The sequence below is a fragment of the Cyprinodon variegatus genome, unplaced genomic scaffold, assembly GCF_000732505.1.
Source record: "Cyprinodon variegatus isolate N-32 unplaced genomic scaffold, C_variegatus-1.0 Scaffold38, whole genome shotgun sequence".
In the NCBI taxonomy this organism is placed as follows: Eukaryota; Metazoa; Chordata; class Actinopteri; order Cyprinodontiformes; family Cyprinodontidae; genus Cyprinodon; species Cyprinodon variegatus.
Genome location: NW_015150491.1, coordinates 1,845,922 through 1,862,517, shown reverse-complemented (window position 1 = coordinate 1,862,517; position 16,596 = coordinate 1,845,922). Strand labels below are relative to the sequence as shown.

Sequence of the window (16,596 nt, the reverse complement as noted above, 5' to 3'; positions counted from 1 at the left end):
AAGCGCCATGTGACCCTCCGAGTAGGAAGTGTCGAACGAGCAGAGCAGACATCAACAGCAGCAGCAGCAGAGCACAGGAAAGAAAAAAAAACGAGGAGGAACCCGTGAGAATCCGTCTTTAACGTTCTCGACGTTTCCGTGAAGAAAAGCTGTCCCCGCGTGAAGCAGGCTGAGCTGTAGGTCGGCGGCAGTCATGAACGTGAAGGTGGTGTTTTTCGCCGCAGCTCTGGCGCTGATTGGCGCAGCGGCCGCAGGTAAGTTTCGCGACCTTTTTACCAAACGGCTAAAGGCTAGCAGACCCCCCTCGGTTAAAACGGACTTAAGAGAAAACCTTTATCTGAATAATGCGAGGCTCTCTAGCTGTCTCACTCCCCCAGTCTGTTATTTTCCACACAAATGTTCATTTTTATATTTATTATTTATCCAGTTTCTGAACACTAGTTACTCGTAATGCCCACACCGGTCAGAGGAAGTCCTGCTTCCTCCCCTGCTAACGCTTTAGCTCGTTAATAGATGCTGTGACCTGGATCTGCCTGTATTGTGTAACGTTCAGAGTCATAATGTTAATTATTTGTCAACACAGTCACTGATTGTGAAATAGAAGCCAGTATGATGAGAATCATTGCATTACACCCAAACTTTACCTACAGAAACCATGTTAACTTCCCACTTTAATGTACACACGTGTAATAAAGGTTTCGGAAAGATCTCAGTTTATCTAACTTTTCCAGATTTTATATTTTTGAGCCCCCACCCCCTAGGAGTTTGATATAAGAACAAGCTGGTTCAGGTTTAACTGGTTTGTGTTGGACCTTCTTCTAGGATGTTCTAAAGCACAACTAAAGTCGTTATTTTATTCATTTACACAATAATTACAAAGTGTTTTTTTTTAAATAAAAATTGTAAATATTTTAAACATACGTTTGTTTTAGCACAATCCAACCACTATCTGACTGGATTTATTGTGGGATAGTGGCTAATGATAGTATTTAAATGAAAAACATATATATATTTGACCAAATTTTGGTTGACCAATTTAAGAATTGTACTTTTATGGGAATTTATCTTATCTACAAGCATGTAAAATATGTATCTATCTATCTACCATCTATCTATCTATATACATACACACACATATATATATATATATACATACATACATCCGTGTGTATGTATCTCTCTCTCTCTCTCTCTCTCTCTCTTGAGAGATGGATATAAGGTTGTGTATAAAGTTTGACACGCAGGAAAAGTTTTTATGTTTATCATTTACTGAAACAAATGACACAACATAAAGAGGCTCAAAACTACCAACAAAGATCGTAAGAGCAAAGAAGATAAAGATGTCAAAAATAAGTAAGATAAATCATGATGGAATTTTTTTCATGTGTAAGTGATAGACAAAAGTTAAATATTTGTGTTAAGAACATGTGTAATTCTCTTTAACTATTTCATCATGCGTGTTGCACCATATAACGGCTAGCTCATGCATCAGCATTACGGAAAAGGAGAGTGCGATTATTCAGCAGCTAAACAGCTGTGCTGGTTAACCAATGAGATTAAGGGTAAAACTTATGACCTTAGTTTATGATGTATTGATGAACTCCAGGACAGAAAATGGAAAATAAATGCTGAGGGTTTTTTTGTATAAGGAGTATTTTTCATTTAAAGCATTTATTCCAGTTTATTGTAATGTTTTGTTTAGTCATGGTGCCATCACATACCACACTTAAATATATAAATTTATTCCTTCTTTATTTTATTCTTGCATTTCTAACCAATTCTCATCAGACCTGATGTTTGAATCTGTGATGATAGGAGTTAAAGATCAACGCTTTAAGCACGATTAACCATAACTAAGTTAGTGTTTTCCGATCCTTTTTCAGATGATTGCTCCTATACGTCATGTGAGCTCTGTGTTGCCCGTTCTGAGTGCCATTGGCTCAACTGCACAAGTAAGTACCTCTTCTTGAAATATGTGACAAGTTGTTGAACCAAGCAGAACAGGTTTGCCTTTGTTCTCTTAACTGTGCATAGAGCTGAACTCATTGGTAGTTAGAATCCTGGCTGTGGAGGAAGGGCTCGTTTAGACTTATTAGAGCCTGAGTTGAACTACAGTCTTGGGTCAATGTTGGCTAGCTCAGCTCAGGCAAAATGATGGAAACTGGATAAAACTGGAATGACACAGACACTTGATTGGAGGGCTGCTTACATTTAAGAGTCAATGATTTATAGAATAAATATCAGGGATGGATTGAAAGCTTATCTTATATCTAATTTTGTCAATATTTCACCTGCCAGTAGATATTTTACACAATAATAAAGTGCTATTATCAATTAGCAGCGTTTGCCTTTTTTTCTCTAGTCCTTATGTCATGGTTGTAAATGAATCTTTTATATTAGAGATAAAAGGGGGAGATGCTATACAGCTATTTATAAATGAATCAGGATCTTAGCGTTCAATTGTTGTATATCATCAGTGATGACCTTCAGGAATCTGCTGCCAAAAAGCAACTCATGTAATGTTTTTTTTTCCTCCCCTAGTTGTTTCTTTCATGCATAGAAAGAAATTATTATTTTTTTTCTGGTTTATGAACTTAAAGATTTGTTTTAACCCCTAAAACCCTTAATGACTAATGTAATGGCAGCTTGCAGCGCCGCATTCAGATCTCTCCTACACAGCTGTCCGCCTGAAGCAGTGATAATTGTCAGCCGAGCACATTATTTAAAGCACTTAGACAGAAAGCAGCAGGCGGGAGGGTCTGACTTTCCCTCTAAAGAGGTGAAATCTCTTAGGTTTGTTGTTTAAAACAAAAAAGAAAAATCTACAGTCTGTAGATCAGTTCTGCCTGCAGGTTTCACCTCATGGGTTTTATATTATCTTAGTTTATATACAGAAATGCAAATACACAATATAATTTTAGTTATTTTAAACACGTGGACTGTAATTAATACTTATTACTTAAACATGGTTGTGTAACTCAGGGCAATGGTTGGCGCTCCTCCTATTTTCAACTCCACAACAGTGATAATCTTGTGCAATTGTTTTTATGTATGGTAAATTTTTCTGTTTGTTTATTTTCCTGAGCAAGATGAAAGTGTGGTTGCCTTCCTTCAGGCAGCTGAATGAGCAGTGTGCAGGAAAATCCAGAAGGGCACACCCAAGACACTCCTGCTTTTTTTCCCTTATATCTCATTAAAAGGCTTTTAAAGCATAGAAACATTATAATTAAACAATTTCACGGTTTTGAAACTTTCTAAAATCTTGGTATCATTACCCTTGATGGCTTCTTGCTACCTGCTAAGGTCTGAGAATGAAGTCCCAACAGATGGAGAGAAAAAAGGATATCAAATATTTTTGTAAATATTGTAAATAAGCCCATGTAAAGTGTTCATACCAAGGATGGACGCTATCAGGAAAACATGCTATAATGATGAATGACAGTATTCTATGATAATGTAAAGTAGGGGTGAAACAGTTAATCGGGTTACTCGTGATTAATTGATTATTGAAATAATTGTCAACTAATTTAGTAATCGATTAATCGTCAACTGTAGTATAGAGGCTCTAGCTTACAGAGGGACCCACTAGGAGCAGTAATTATACCCAAATTGTAAAAATATATATAAATATTTTGCCTTTAGGATAAAAAAAACAGTTTGGTCTGTCAATATGCTCTGTCCAGAACTACTCAATTTGAAAAGATTTAGTTTCACCTGGTTTAATTCTTTAAAAAATAGTTTTATAAGGAACCATTTGCTTTTAGAGGTTGATTGATTCATCCTAAAAATAATCATGAAATTATACGATTAGCATATCGTTAGTGGCAGCCCTAAAGTCAAGCAAATATTTAATAAAATGTATTTTAGGTTTTTAAGCTTCAGAGTATGAAAAGGAAGTCTGATCTAAAGAAGCATCACTAAATAGATAACTGTAGCTTAAAGAAACTGGAACCATCATAAAATGGTATTAAAAATGTGAACCTATGACTTTCCTGCTCAATAATTTTTTTTTGTTGTTGTTATGATCTCAGGGATCATTATTTTGAACCCAGAAAAACCAGACCTACTAGTTTGATTGGAAAACACTCTGTGAATGGCTAATTTTGAGCTCTGCTCCATTAGACCACTTCTCAACTTTGAAGAATATTGACCAATGCATGAAATTTACTTCGCTGGAAACCATTTTTTTTTTCCCCCTGAAACAACCGTCCTGTTAAATAGAAAAATGTCCAATATTTGCAGCATAAAAAGCGTGAATGGGTTGGGGTGAACTGAGCATTTTCAGAAGTTTCCTGGCTGTTGCGGTTGTAAGAGCTTTCATTCAGCTCCACGCTTAGTAAAACCAAACTAAGCATTACAAATCGTTTCCAGTCACCCAATGGTTTTCTATGTTAAAGCATCTCCCTCTAGGGTTTGGGGGTTTTCTTTGAATCAAAGATTCTTTGCTTGTTTTTTTTGCAGAATCAGTTTTTTTTTAACTGATTAATTTTCTGGCTTAACTGAGAAATTTAATTCAATTGTATGATTAAGGTTGTAATTCTGATGACATCGACGTTCAGTTTGACACAATGCATGCCTCTAGTCATTCTGAAGAAGACAAGCAGGAGAGGAAGTGTAGTGATGTGTTACAGGAAGCTGGCAATATCCCCAGCAGGACAAAGGGAGGAAGAAAAGCATAATGAGAAATGTTGGAGGAAAGTGTGTGCTGATAGGATAAAAGATCTGCTTTAAGTTTCCTTTTACAGGTCTAATCGCTAAAGTTGTTTGTAACCGCCAAGATAGCCGACCTGTTTGACTACCCCGCCCACATGTGAGGCTTTTATCCTCTACGGGAGAGTCTGTATTGTGATTTGGCAGCACCACTCCCTCCATCTGCTTTCGCTAAAGGTTATCTGACGATGCATCTCTGATATTAATTCAGAAATCTTGCAGGACAGGTAGAACAACACACATTTGCTTCTCTTTCTCTACCTTGCCAGGCTAGATGGGTAGGTTTTTCTTTTTCGCATGGGGAATTAATCTGACTTGATTTACTGTTCTATTTTGTGCACTGAAGGAAAGAACACAGAAACAGTTGTACACAGTGCAGTTATTAAGCATTTAGTATATAGAAACAAGAGCTGAAGATTCTATTGATTCAGTTTTCTTGTTTGTTTAAAGCAAAGCCCTTTCTTTAAAAATAAAAAAAAGTGACTCTTGTCTTCTAAATGCACTCATTAGAGACCAAAAAGCTACACGTACTTGGTTATGAAGAAGTACTGAGGCTGTTAACAACCTAATCTGACTGGAAATATAAACCAGGAAGGGATCACCTATTTAAAATGAAAAGAGCAGACAGCTGGAACATCAGCCGTGTCCACTGCAGTGGCTCCTCTGTAATAAAGGATAACCACACGCTGCGGGTACTGACTAAACACTACATTATCCCTGGATTTACTTTTGGTTTTAGGGATTTCTTGTAAACAAGCACTCTGCACTGAGAGCATGGTTTCCCTGCTGTTCTACAGCTTACACGTGTACATGTGAGCTCTGAGTGAGTGTAGATTGTGTCTGATCCTGCTGAGAGCCTCGAGGACTGTAAGGCTGTTCAGCACAGTGATAATAATGTAACCAGCTTGGCAAAGTGTGGGAGAGGGTCCTACCTTTAGCAGCTGCCTGTGACATAACACCTCTGACCTAATGGAGAAAGAGAGGGAATGTTCATATGGTTAAACACAAAGATAACAGTATCTAGTTGGATGCAAATTTATGGAAAATTGTATTTTATACTTCTACATGTAATTGAATATTAGGTGCACATGGAGTAAAGACTAAATGTTTATTTTTGTAATTTCCTAAACAAAATCAAATCAGGTTCATATTGCCTGCAGAGTGATACGTTTAAAGTTTTCAGGTCTGTTAGTTTGAAGATTTCGATTTTTATGAACTGCAACCAAAAGTCAAATGAATGGAAAGTTAAGTGGAAGAAAAAAAAATCTAAAAGGTGTTGTATTAGCAGCAGGAATCTGCAGCCTTGAGATAACAGTAAAGCTTAAGCAATTTAGGACTTCAGGGGGAGATCCTCGGTGTTCTGAGGCTGGAGTAAGTGCATCAAGAGATGCTGCTTTCACACATATCTAGGGTCTGAGCAACAGGTATAACACCAGAGGCATGAAGAGAAAATAACCGGACTGTTGCTTAGTGGTATGCAGCCCCTTAACCTGTGCTTGATTGGCCTAAACCTCAGAATCTGGATTTTTGTTAATAACAAGATGGGATGCCAGCTCTGATGGTTGAAGACTAGCTGCCTTCACCCAGACTCTTTTAAGATGTACCTTTATTCTATTTCTATAAATCAAAACTGTTTAAGTCATTTGTTTGCATGTTTCCTCTTCTCTGGGGCTTTTTTCCTCTGGCCAGTGGAAAATAAATCTTGCTAGATTATGTGCAGCAGAGTGACAAGTTCAGAAACATGTCAAAGAAAAGCTGCAGAGTGGCGGGGCTGTTTTGTGAAAGCTACTGACGTCCAACTGAGCCTCGACTGAATACCGTGCATAACTGTATAACAGCAAAGTGACACACTCAATAGACTCTTGCATCATGAGCTCCCCAAACTTATAATTATTGGACAAAAGCTTTTTGGAAATTACCCATTTTTAAAGCTGTGTGCCTGATGAATGTGTAATCTGCTATGAGGCGGTGGGAAATGTCATACAGGCTAAAGGAAGGCTTAAGAAATGATTTTTAAGGGTTGCTGGAGACCTGCTTTGTGGTAAAAACTGTGTTTTTTTTTTTTTTGTAATTTATGGGAAGCAATCAAGTGGGAGTCATTATGTTCAGTCACTCTAGGTTATGAGGGGCATCAGAGGCTGTATGCAGCAGCAGCTGCTGCACAGAGAAGGGAACAGGTCTCTTTATGAGGTTTCATGCATTCAGATTGAGAAGATCTCCACTGGATTACATAAAACAAATGTCGGAGCATTTAAGGACCTGTAATGGACCAGATGCAACTGTTTTAAATCTTTTTCTCTTTACTATAATTTGAAATTGAATAAAACATGAACTGTTCATTACATACATATAAGCTCTAACACTAAAGCCCCAGTGTACTGCTTCACGGAGCATTCATCTTGACAATCACATGGGTGTCACTGCGACATTTCTCACCTACGTCAAACTTCTTTTCTCTAAGCGATCGAAAACCGCCATATGGAGAGGAAAAAATATTTGTAGTTGCAAAAAAACAATGTTGAAAGAAAGCCTAAATAACACAATGGTCTTTAAATCATGTTTGAATTATGGTTCCCTTAATTTGAAAAATAAAAACATCAGATTTCTACGTCATCCTTTCAGCTGCACAGCTTTTATGCTATTGTTTTATGGTTAAACGTTAACAGCTGTTAAGTGTACATAGGACAATAACTGGGCGTGGAAGAGGATGCATAGTCACAAGATCCTTGCTGTCACAAGGACTCTTTGTCTTTCCACCATGACCAAAAAATATCCAGGAGAGTGATGGAGATCAATAAAGTCTCCTGTTGCAGTATATCCTAGTTATAAATCAGAGGAATGAAGAACCTTTCTTTGTCATGTTTCTGTTGACGCTAACATGATGATGGGGTAAAGACCAACCTGGGCATGGTCAATATATGATTAGATTACCTGTTAATATATGACAGCTTAACAATTCTATTCTACTCAAACATTTTGCTCCAGTTTTAACCGTGAGATATGATTTATAGTCGCATGTCGGGGCAGGTTACAGTTTCTATTCATCTATTAGGTACCGTCTGATAAAACATCCTGCTGGTATTGTGGATGTGAAATGGGAAGAGAATAAAAAGGGGTCACATTTATGTATCTAGGCTTAGTTTCTTTCTGAAATAAATCCCTTTTGAATTGACCTGGAAAACACAACTTATAATAGTTATTGATTGAAAACAATAATGGGTAAAGTAGTAAAGCTTTATCTAAAAGACAATATATGATTAAATGATTTCTTTAATTTCTACCCAGCTGGACCCAAAGCAGTGATTTTACAATCAGCCATTTTTAAAAATCTACTACACTTTCAGGACCTTCGATGGGGTATAGAACAGGACGATACAGATTGTCATAGGAACATTTTACATTTCTGTATTTGTGATTTTAAAAAAAAAAGGTTGTATTTCAAGTAACATGTAGAAATGGATTATTTCTGTTAGATTAGCATAAATAAAAATGATCAAAGCTCAGATTTGTTGACTAATTGAGGCCTTTACTTTTATCCCTATAGGTAAAAAAAAAATGTAACTTGGAAGTAGTTTATGTCTAAGTGGAATATTCAAAGATATTTGCTTAAAACAAAATGTCACCTGCAGTGTAGAGAAACATGTTAAGCTGATTTGAAACTAATAAGGTTGGGAGGTGGGATGGAGGGGGTACGTCCGCCCTGCCTCTCCCATGTGGAAGTAGGATGTTGGTCTGTGGGAGCAGCAGCTTTCACTGTGGGGGAGATGGAAAACGTATCACGCTTCATGGATAACTTCATCAGGTGCACCTCAGGGCTGCTTTCTGAAAATATCTTTGTCTACCTCGGTGGTGTTAGGATATTAAGCAAACATCAGGATAATCTGTCTAAGGAAATATGCTGACTGCGTTTTTTGTTTGTTTTTGTTTTTTCCAGTTGCGGGAACTGCCTGTTTCAACGCTACTATTCAAGCCAATGATACCTGCAACAATGCCAGCTGTTCACGTAAGTTGAAATGTTTATTCAGGCTAAATGAATAACAATGGGTTAGATGTTTCTTTTATTAAAGTACTGTTACAGACCCAATAGAATCAGCAGAATTTTTTTTTGTATTAAATTACATGGATTTCATGATTAGAGCTGCATTTCTCTGCTGATTCTAAATGGGTCTTTGTATTTTCTTACTAAAATGTTTATTAACAGTGTGTGTCAGGGATATTTGGGTTTTTGTTTTTCCTCTCATCTGTTGTCTATAATCTTGTTGTTTGGATGTTTTGTCTGTCTTTCCTTTGTATGCTGGTTTCCTGTCCAGTTACTACCCCCTCGGCTCCAACTGCTTCCACTCATACATCTGTTATCACCACCACGCCTAAAAGCAATACTACAGGTAACCACTAAACCCTCAGCTGTATGTGATCTGCGGGGTCAATTTTGATTTTGTTGTCTTAACAGGTGGATCAGGGGTCCTTTTCTATTTGTCAAGCATAAAGTCAATGCAGTATTTAGATACTGGTTCTATAATCCAAACTCTTCCAACTCTGTTTCATTTCAAGATCAAATAATTAAGTGAAACTGTGCTTCTGTTTAAATTGAAAAGTCAGATTTTTCTTCCTTCCAGTAGAGATGATTTACTGGAAGACCCTTCCAAACTGCAGCCTTCTCATCGGCCCCTTCTTCAATCCAAAACAAAATCAGTGGTTGCTGTGTTCTGCAATGTTTTCACCCTTGTTTGATTCAATAAAATGAGATATTAAGCTTTTATTCTCAGCTAGAGTTGCTAACAATAGTTAGCCTCATCACTGGGTACAGCACCTTGTTTATCAGCCTACAGCATCATTTCCAGATCAGAGATGGAAGCAGTTCATGGATCGCAGCACAAAGCGGTCCGTCCCAGAAGCATGATCCGTACCATCAGCTCATTTGCACATGCGTAAACAGACATACTCTGCGTCACCCTCCCATTTTATTTTGTAAAAAATACATAATTTATGTTTTTCCCAACAAAAAATATCTGTACCGGAAATGGGATCCTACAGATCCTGGGTGTATATCTGGTTGTGCATGCGCAAATGAGCTGATGGTACGGATCGTGCTTCCAGGAAGGATCAGGTAGTGACAAGCACTTTAGTTTGGCAGGTAATATAAAGTTAACTTGATATTCAGGGTTTGATGCCTGGGCTTTTAGTATGCATTTCTCAAGCAAATTGAACCTGACTTTTCTAAGCAAAAACAAGGCTTTGTTTTTGGTCCACTCTATAAATTTTTAAGCTCAATGGGAATCCAGACATTTTGAATTGAGAAAGCTTCCTGGATGGGGAGTGAAACGTCTTCAAACTTGGAAAGAAAAGTCTAGTGGATTGTTTTGTTTTGGAATGACTATGACTATAACCACCATCAAATATTTAATTAATAATAATACATTTTTTTTTTTTACTTTTGAGTGTTAATTCCCTTTAAATACTTATTAATTTAGGGTCACTGTTTTATCCTAAAGGATTTAGTTTGTTGGAACATCAGCTTGATGGAAGCTTTGATTGGAACATGAGCGTTTATTGTGAGAAGCAGGAGGCAGAAGCCAGTGGAAACTCTTAAAAAGGACAGCGAGGTGTGAAGCACATGCTTGACACCTTCAGCTCTCTAACGGTTTCACATTCACTCCTTTCTGCTGCTTTTTGTGGTTGAGTGAAACTATGTGATCTCTGTGAGGTAGAAAAAAGGCTTTTATTCAGTAGATGGGGACTGTTTATGTTTAAAATTGCTTCGGCAGGGCTATAAAGCGATGTGGATGTTCTGATCAGGATTGTAAGGATTGCAAGCTGAGAAGGTTTTGTGTTTGTGAAGGAATTATTCTCACTGTTAATCCATTTCAGGGAACGCTACATCTCTCCCCGTCACGCCGACTCATAGTGGCAACAGCTCCACCACAACTCCAGCCTCTACCAACGGTAGGTCTAAGCAGAATGTGCACAGACATCTCATTTCTATATGAATCAGCAAGCAGAAGGATGTCAAACTTTTTTTTTTTTATCTTCCGAGGGCTTTAATGGTATCGTTTTTGTAGTTCTTGAGTCATCTGACATGTTCATTGAGTTTAATTTGTTATATTTTAATGTCCTTTTGGCCTACTTTTTAACTGCAACTTTTTACAACACTGTCATTTTGGTATCTATCCACAACATTTCATCCTCAAAATTTTTCTCAGACTTCTCTGCCGCAGGGCGTCTCATCCCACCAAAAAAAAAAAATCAAAACTCTTGGCTAGCTTTAAGGGAAGCAGACAAAAAATAGTAAATGGATAAATAGTAATTAATCACATTGTTCATGGGATTCTCATTTATTTTTATGTCAGTTTGGCATCAACAATTAAAAGATAATATTTCCACAAAACATGCAGCAGTTATATCAATAATTAGAAGATGATCTGAAGACTTTTCTTACAAGTAACCTTTAATTGTTTTCATCTATCTTTCCTGTATATCAAACTTAAGATGTACCTATTTTTTTTTTTTCTTAAAGTGCTGAAGATTTGAAAGCTTTCTTGCGATCGTCACTCTTTAGATATTTTTATAGAATAAATATTATTTTCCAGTCGGGACTCTAGCTGGAAACGCCAAAAACATTATTACTTGCAGTGAAACATTCTGGTTGAATTAAAAGATTACTTTAGTTGGAAAGGGATCTAAATAATTATTGCCTAAGCACAGCACCCTGTGGTACTCCACAGGAAACTGGTGTGTAATCAGGATTTATAATAAGCGGAATCTCCTAGAATCCGATTGAAAATTGACCGTTGGTCCCTAAAACACGTTTAAATTCCATTAAAAGATCATCAATTATGGACACATTCTGCATGAGTAACTGTGACATTTAACCTACCTTTGGGATTTATAAAGTAATTTTGAATTGAATAAATACATTTAACCTCTCAAAACCCACTGTTTTAAATTAATAACTCAGAATGCATGAAAATTACTCTGGTAAAATGTTTACCAATATGTTAGACATCGTTGGGAAGCTTAGATTTTCCACAATTCAACCACCTAGTTCATTTTATAGATATTGGGAGCACCAAAGCACAATTATACAGGGTTCCCGCGGGTCCTTAAAAAGTCTTAAAAGGCATTGAATACTTCAAAATTAGATTAAGGCCTTAATTGGTGTTAAAATGTCTTAAATCAGTCTTTCGTAGGTCTTAATTTTTAAAACATCATAAATAGGATTATTTTTATTACGATTTATTTTTGTAATCTAACTAAAACGTTAAAAGTGACAATTTCTTTTTTCTTTTTATAAAAAAAAATTATAAAAAAATGGCTCGCCATTATTAGTTCTGTCCCGATAGCAGAACCAATAGAAGCATTGTTGCGGCCGGGACATTAACTTTTTGTCTGGAAAATATGAGCAAGTGTAAATGTAACGAAAATTGTCTATCCAGCCAAGAGTTTTCTCCATGGCTAACACCAGGGAACATACATGAGGCACAGAGTATTTTGTGCAAAAAGTCATTCAAGCTTCTTGCACAAAATTCGAGAACGATGGGAATTAAGGCAGTGGAGTCGCACATGCGAAGCACGAAACACAAAGCGTCAAAATCGAGTTACTGAGAAACAGCCGGTATTTCTCAGTTCTGTTCCACCCTTGTCTCTGCAACGCCTCCACTTATCACCAAATCAAACATACTAAGAAAACGATACAAAGAAAAATAGCTGCAAAAAAGACTTAGCACTGGTTATGTTGTGGCTTTAAAACTGATTTGTTTTGTTCCCTGCTAAAACAAAGTTTGTGAATTCAGTTAAATAATTGTTAAAATATATCTGTCATTTGTGTATTTTTAGCTTTCTTCCTGTATGGGAAGCTTTTCAAAATTTGAAACAGTGCAGTGGTTTATGTTATAATAAACCTTTGGGTAAAGTTGTCGCAAGAAGGTTTTTCTTGTGTTTCTTGTGAATTTGGTCTTAAATTTTTATTTCAAGTGGCATTAAAAAGTCTTGAATTTAACTTGCCTTATGCTGTAGGAACCCTGTTATAGCATGTCGAAATGTAGCATGACGAAGCAGCCACAACAAGCAAGCATGACTTTAGTACTGCTGTTCAAAAAAGACTTATTTTCGAGAATAAATAAAAACAACTTTGAGTCTTGTTTGAACTGATGCAGCTTGGGCTTGATGAAGCCTGGGTGTTTTACTCACCCAATTTTCATGTATATATTCAGAAACTAGAAGGTGTTAGCTTTCAAATAATGTATCACACATGTAATTTCAGCCTACAGTTCCTCAATTATTTGCTTTTCCATTTGGGTATGCAAATTAGGTGAATTTCCCAAAAATGAGGTGGATATTAAGAGGTTAAAATACTTCACAAAGTGTTAAGAAATATTTCTCAAAACATTAAAAATATGTTTTTAAAAATAACAAAACATAAAGAAAGAAAAAGCTAGTAGCACTTTTTATAAACTTTCTGATAATAACGGCTCTTTTCTTTGTGTTTTCTTTAAAGTACCGGGTACCACAGTGGTGCCCCCTCACAAGAACTCCACATTCGATGCTGCCAGCTTCATCGGTGGAATCGTGCTCGTCTTGGGCCTTCAAGCCGTCGTCTTCTTCCTTTACAAGTTCTGCAAATCCAAAGATCGTAACTACCACACCCTCTGAAGCGGCTACACTTGATCCAACCTGTTCTTCGCTAATATAGACCCTTAGGTGTGAACCCATCAAGGTGACCTCAAACAGCGTTTCCATTAATTTTTTTTTTTATTTTGTGTTTTACACCACATGAAGTGTGGACCTGCATGTCTGATTCATTTCATCCCAACATGCACATATCGAGTCAATCTCCTCCGATGTGCATTTAGGCCTCAAGCATGCAGATTACATAACCTACCACCATTAGTCATCCTGGAAAGAGCCTTTTCCAGTGAATTGAGTGGGCTTGTGTTATTTACAGCCCCTCTCCTCATGCCTTCAATTAAATGCACCACATAAGACGAAGAATTAGTCATTTGCACACGGTAGCTTTCCTGTTGATGCTTGAATATAGATTTTTCTTTAACCTGATTTGGAAACGCTGTTCGAGCTTGTGTTGAATAGGCTAACAGATGATTGTTTTTTAGTCTTTTGAGAAAAAAAAAATCTTCACATATTTGATCCAGTTGGACTTAAAGTAACAACTAATCATTTGATGTTAAAACTATAAAAACAAAAAAAAGTTTTGAGTATTTTCTGCTGTTAGGTTCCGTCCTGGGAAGCCTCTCGCCCAACACAAGATGTTAAAAAATGTCAAACACCAACTGCCGGTAGAGCAGCCCAACGCAATAAATAATGTATAGAGCTCATTTCAGAACCACAGATCTCCCTGATCTCTATCTTTACTGGTCATTAATTCTTATGGGCGGCTCGCTTAGAGCAGGCCCTTATCTTTGTTTTATTTAAACTGGGTCAAAATGAATTATTGTAGAATATTTCCTAATTTGTTTAATGTGCAGACAGAATGAGGTGGCATGCACCTTTCTTGATGTGGACAGTGAAGTGCCTTTGATGTCCAGTGTGAGTGAAAGCGAGTAAAGGTGTTTTTGTTTTTTAGGTCCTTGTTGTTTTCTTGCTAAAGATTAACAGTATCACAGCGATGAGGTTGCTTAGAGCTGTAGTACCTCAACTGAAGGGGGAGGAAAATGGAGGATTTCTGTCCTCCTAGGTCCTTGTTTGGTTTGCAGGTGCAACAGAAAGTCTAAACATGGCAGTGGCAGGATGTTCGCACGATTCTGCCACTAGAGACTTTGCTACATCATGGTTCAGATCGAACTAAGCTGTGAGGAAAATATTTAGTTTTAGGGCCAACATGTTGAAGAGGCTGTGTGTTATGCAGAATAATTGCGCATCATTGGCAGGTTGAAGCCTATTCTTCTTACTAGCTAGCTGCTAACTTCTTTTTTTTTTTTTTTTTGGGTTTATCAGCTTTGTCCAACCTGTAAATAGCTACATCCTGTTTCTGTCCTGCTGAAAGAAAAGCCAAAATGTTAACCAGAACTTTAACCTTGTGTTGGCTCTGCTTTTCTTTACCTGTAAGTGCATGCTGGATGCTTTTTCTCATTGCATATGCAAATAGTAATTTAGTCGCAGTCAGAAACCACTTTAATATTTGTGATAAGCCCATGTGCTCATGGATGAATCCCTTGAAATGGTATACATGAAGCCAAAGTCCTGTTTTTTTTTTTTTTTGGCATGTTTGGTTTGAATATGTAGGTTACAACCACAAAGTAACTAATGAATGCGGGTGTTTGTTTATGCTTGTATATCTATATATATTTTTTTTGAGGTTGCATGTGTGAGGTTTCTTTTGAAACGAACCTACAGTCATGAGCAAGAAGGCTAAACATGCCCACCGTCAGCTGCACCATTTCCCTCTGCTGCATGTCTAGTCGTTTTACACAAATGAAGAGAAATATTCTTTCTAGCTGCATTCTCTAATGGTAACGTCAACATTCTGGTGTGTTACAACACCGCCTTGTGTCGACGTCCATTGTGCCGCGTCTTGCTCTGCGCACCTCTCCGGGAAAAGTGCCTTATTCAGTTATCATCCATTTCCATTTGTTGTGAAATGAACAAACCAGATGCCATTTTAACTAAATATCAGCGAGACTCGGCACTTTCAGGCTCCTGCAGAGTGGTTTTCTGTGTTGTGCTTAAATGTATGTCCGCTGCTCTCAGCCTTAATCTCTGCTGCGAAGTGACAAGCTGTCCTTGTAATGCCTGGACCACTTTCTCTTTGAGTGTCCTAAGTTCGCTTTGAATGACGAAAACCATCAAACGAATTATATATTTGAGTCAGGTTGTCTCCTGAACAGCTTCTCAGCGGCTATTTGTAATAAAACGCTGCGATAGAAACCAGAGACAGACCTCTAGTGTTCTCTATTTCAACATGCCACCCCCCAGCACAGATGCACCCACCCACCATGACTTGAACAGTTTGGTTGTAACCTGCTACCGTTTGCTGTTAAGGATTTTAAAGTGACATTAAGATATGTTAGATCACCGTACAGTTTTTGACCAGGCAGTATTGGCCTTCTTCGCCTTGTGGCTTTATTGCTAATATTGCACACTGTGTCTTTCACTGTCCATTAGTTCTGTTGGTACGACTTCTTGCTTTTCTCTTTAACACACAAACGTATATAGCCATATGTAGACACTGAACAGTGCCACAATGACTCTCCTGGAATGTTTTTTTTTTTGCTTTATTTTTATTGTGCCTCTTACAACCCTATCCTGCTTTTTTGTTGCCTTGTTTTCTGGTGTTTAAATTTAGTTTTACAAAATTTAAACCAATAAAGTTTGATTATTGTTGAACAAATGGTCTTATTTACTCTTCATTTGATACCCGGCTGTAATTTACATAAGCAGGGTTACAGTTGTTGTGGTTACGGTCGCCCTGATGGTTAAAAGGCGTCGTATCAAGTTCCACTGATTCTTTGTCTTTACTGTAACTTAATATAGGCTCAACAGATTGACCTGCTGCAGAGGAAGTGAGTTTGCATTTCTCTGCTTGTATTTTAATGCAATGTTAGAGAAAATTGCTTTCTGTGATTTGTTTCAGATTTACATATCTGACAGATATCCTGAGTAAATAAAAAATTATTTTAATTTAACTTTTTAAAAAGAGAATCCAAACTAATTATCCAAATCTGGAGACTCACTCATCCTTTTTCCAGATTACTGGCTGAGCTAATCAAGTGTTATTTCCTTCCAATCTGCTTTCCTAAAGAATGTGTGTGTATATATGTATATTTTTTATTTTATTATGTTAAATGGGATCCAAAGTTTGATTAAGACACCCAATTTCTGGTTTTCCTGGGGGTTTTTTTCTCTAGCATTTCAAAAGTGGCTGTTCTCCTTCAG

At 37.2% G+C, this 16,596-nt stretch overlaps 1 protein-coding gene across 2 annotated transcripts; it reads left to right on the top strand.

Moving 5' to 3' along the window:
• The first annotated feature begins 14 nt into the window (after positions 1 to 14).
• On the top strand, positions 15 to 15,498 carry cd164 (CD164 molecule). 2 transcript variants are annotated; one of them, XM_015369804.1, is made up of 6 exons: positions 15 to 254; positions 1,884 to 1,952; positions 8,645 to 8,713; positions 9,021 to 9,095; positions 10,579 to 10,653; positions 13,205 to 15,498. In XM_015369804.1, exons 1-6 carry the CDS (start codon positions 194 to 196, stop codon positions 13,357 to 13,359), a joined length of 504 nt encoding a protein of 167 aa, XP_015225290.1. In that variant the 5' UTR covers positions 15 to 193; the 3' UTR covers positions 13,360 to 15,498. The 2 variants fall into 2 exon arrangements, with proteins under 2 accessions (XP_015225290.1, XP_015225291.1); XM_015369805.1 differs by lacking the exon at positions 9,021 to 9,095.
• Positions 15,499 to 16,596: the final 1,098 nt, after the last annotated feature.

Excerpts from the sequence above, each read along its gene's own strand:
- cd164 (XM_015369804.1), top strand. The coding sequence starts at position 194 with ATGAACGTGAAGGTGGTGTTTTTCGCCGCAGCTCTGGCGCTGATTGGC. Across the intron at positions 8,714-9,020 it reads CAACAATGCCAGCTGTTCAC|TTACTACCCCCTCGGCTCCA; the intron begins GTAAGTTGAAAT and ends TTTCCTGTCCAG. Across the intron at positions 10,654-13,204 it reads AACTCCAGCCTCTACCAACG|TACCGGGTACCACAGTGGTG; the intron begins GTAGGTCTAAGC and ends TTTTCTTTAAAG.